The sequence below is a fragment of the Nothoprocta perdicaria genome, unplaced genomic scaffold (genome assembly GCF_003342845.1).
Source record: "Nothoprocta perdicaria isolate Ctin4 unplaced genomic scaffold, notPer1 scaffold_587, whole genome shotgun sequence".
In the NCBI taxonomy this organism is placed as follows: domain Eukaryota; kingdom Metazoa; phylum Chordata; class Aves; order Tinamiformes; family Tinamidae; genus Nothoprocta; species Nothoprocta perdicaria.
Window position 1 is genome coordinate 32,638 of NW_020455851.1, and position 2,170 is coordinate 34,807.

The 2,170-nt window shown below is 59.8% G+C and overlaps 1 protein-coding gene across 1 annotated transcript in view; it reads left to right on the top strand.

Annotated features, from left to right (window-relative positions):
- Nucleotides 1-476: 476 nt before the first annotated feature.
- Nucleotides 477-2,170, top strand: part of LOC112955613 (chromodomain-helicase-DNA-binding protein 8-like) — a 28,185-nt gene continuing 26,491 nt past the window's right edge. Inside the window, exons 1-2 of the mRNA XM_026048937.1 lie at nucleotides 477-1,223; nucleotides 1,333-1,448. Of these exons, the coding sequence (XP_025904722.1) occupies nucleotides 477-1,223; nucleotides 1,333-1,448 (863 nt within the window). The remainder of the gene's footprint in view (nucleotides 1,224-1,332; nucleotides 1,449-2,170) is intronic.

Genomic DNA, 2,170 nt, shown 5'->3' on the forward strand with positions numbered 1-2,170 from the left:
TGTGTAGGGGGTGGGGACATATAGGGGTGTGGGGGTGTATAGGATGTGGGGGTGTATAGGATGTGGGGGTGGGGAAACATCTGGGAGGGTTGGGGGTCAGTGGGGATGGAGGAGGATCTGCTGTGGTCAGTGGGGGTGGAGAAGCATCTCCCGTAGTTTCAGGGGTCAATGGAGGTGGAAGAACATCTCCAGTGATCAATGGGGATGGTAGAACATCTCCAACGGTCAGTAGGGATGGAGTGTAGACATCAATGAGTTTAGACATCAATGGAGATGCAGGAACCTCTGCAATGACCTTGGGAGTTAATATGGATGCAGGAACGTTTCCAGTGATCTTGAGGATCGATGGGGATGGAGGAATGTCTCTAATGACCTTAAGGGTCAATAAGGATGAAGGGGCATCTCCCGTAGTTTCAGAGCTCAATAGGGATGGGGGAGCATCTCTAATGGTCAGTGGGGACGGAGGAATACCTGCAATGGTCAATGGGGATGGAGAAGCATCTCCCGTAGTTTCAGAGACCAGTAGGAGTGGAGGAACATCTCTAGTTGTCAATGGGAATGGAGGAGCATTTCCCATAGTTTCAGAGGTCAATGGGGATGGTGGAACATCTCCAACAGTCAGTGGGGATGGAGGAACATTTCCCATGGTTAATGGGGATGGAGAAGCATCTGTAATGACCTTGAGGGTCGATGGGGCTGGAGGAACATCTCTGGTGGTCAATGGGGACAGAGGAACATCTCCAGTGGTCAGTGGGGATGGTGGAGCATCTCCAGTGGTCAATGGGAACAAAGGAACATCTCCGGTGGTCAATGGGGACAGAGGAACATCTCCAGTGGTTGGTGGGGATGGTGGAACACCTCGCGCCGCCTCCCCGCAGGGCGAGTCCAAGCGCATCACCCTGGTGCTGCAGCAGCCGCCGGGCGCTGCCGCCGCCGCCGCCACCTCGGGCCAGCGCCACGTGGTCCTGGGCAGCCTCCCCGGCAAGATCGTCCTGCAGGGCAACCAGGTGGCCGCGCTGGGCCAGGCCAAGGGCGCCGCGGGCCAGGCGGCCAAGGTGGTCACCATCCAGCTGCAGGTGCAGCCGGCGGCCAACGCGCAGAAGATCCAGGTGCTGCAGCAGGCGCCGGGCGCCGGGCCCGCCGTGGCCGTGCCGCCCGCGCAGGTGGTGGCCGGCGCCGCGCAGCGCTTGACCGTGCCGCTCAAGGTGGTGCTGCAGCCCCAGGTGGGACCTCGAGCGCGTGGTGGGATGTCATGGGGGTGGTGGGTCACCATGGGGGTGGTGGGAGATCATGGAGAGGGTGGGATGTTGTGGTGGGACGTTGTGGTGGTAGGGCATCGTGGTGGTGGTGGGACGTCATGGGGGTGGTGGGACGTGGTGGAGAGAATGGGACATTGTGGTGGTGAAATGTGGTGGTGGTGGTGGAGATCATGGGGGTGGTGGGAGATCGTGGGTGTGGTGGGACATCGTGGAGAGGATGGGACATTGTGGTGGGATGTTGTGGTGGTGGGATGTTGTGGTGGTGGTGATAATGAGGGTGGTAGGACCTTGTGGTGGTGGAGAGCATGGGGGTGGTGGGGCATTGTGGTGGTGCTAGGACATCATGGCGGGGGGTGGGACATCATGGAGAGGATGGGACGCTGTGGTGGGACTTGGTGGTGGTAGGGCATCATGGGCGTGCTGGGACATTGTGGTGGGGAGAGATGATGGTGGTGTGGTGGGACATCACGGGGGTGGTGGGACATCGTGGGGGTGTTGGGAGATCATGGGGGTGGTGGGACATTGTGGTGGTGGGGAGAGATCATGGTGGTGTGGTGGGACTTCATGGAGTGGGTGGGAGATCGTGGGGGTGGTGGGATATTGTGGTGGTGGTAGGACATCATAGGGGTGGTGGGACAGCGTGGGGGTGTTGGGAGATCATGGGGGTGGTGGGACATTGTGGTGGGGAGAGATGATGGTGGTGTGATGGGACATCATGGGGATAGTGGAGATCATGGGGGCGGTGGGAGATCATGGGGGTGGTGGGACATTGTGGTGGTGGGGAGAGATCACGGTGGTGTGGTGGGACATCATGAAGTGGGTGGGAGATCGTGGGGGTGGTAGGACATTGTGGTGGCAGGACATCACAGGGGTGGTGGGACATCGTGGGGGTGTTGGGAGATCATGGGGGT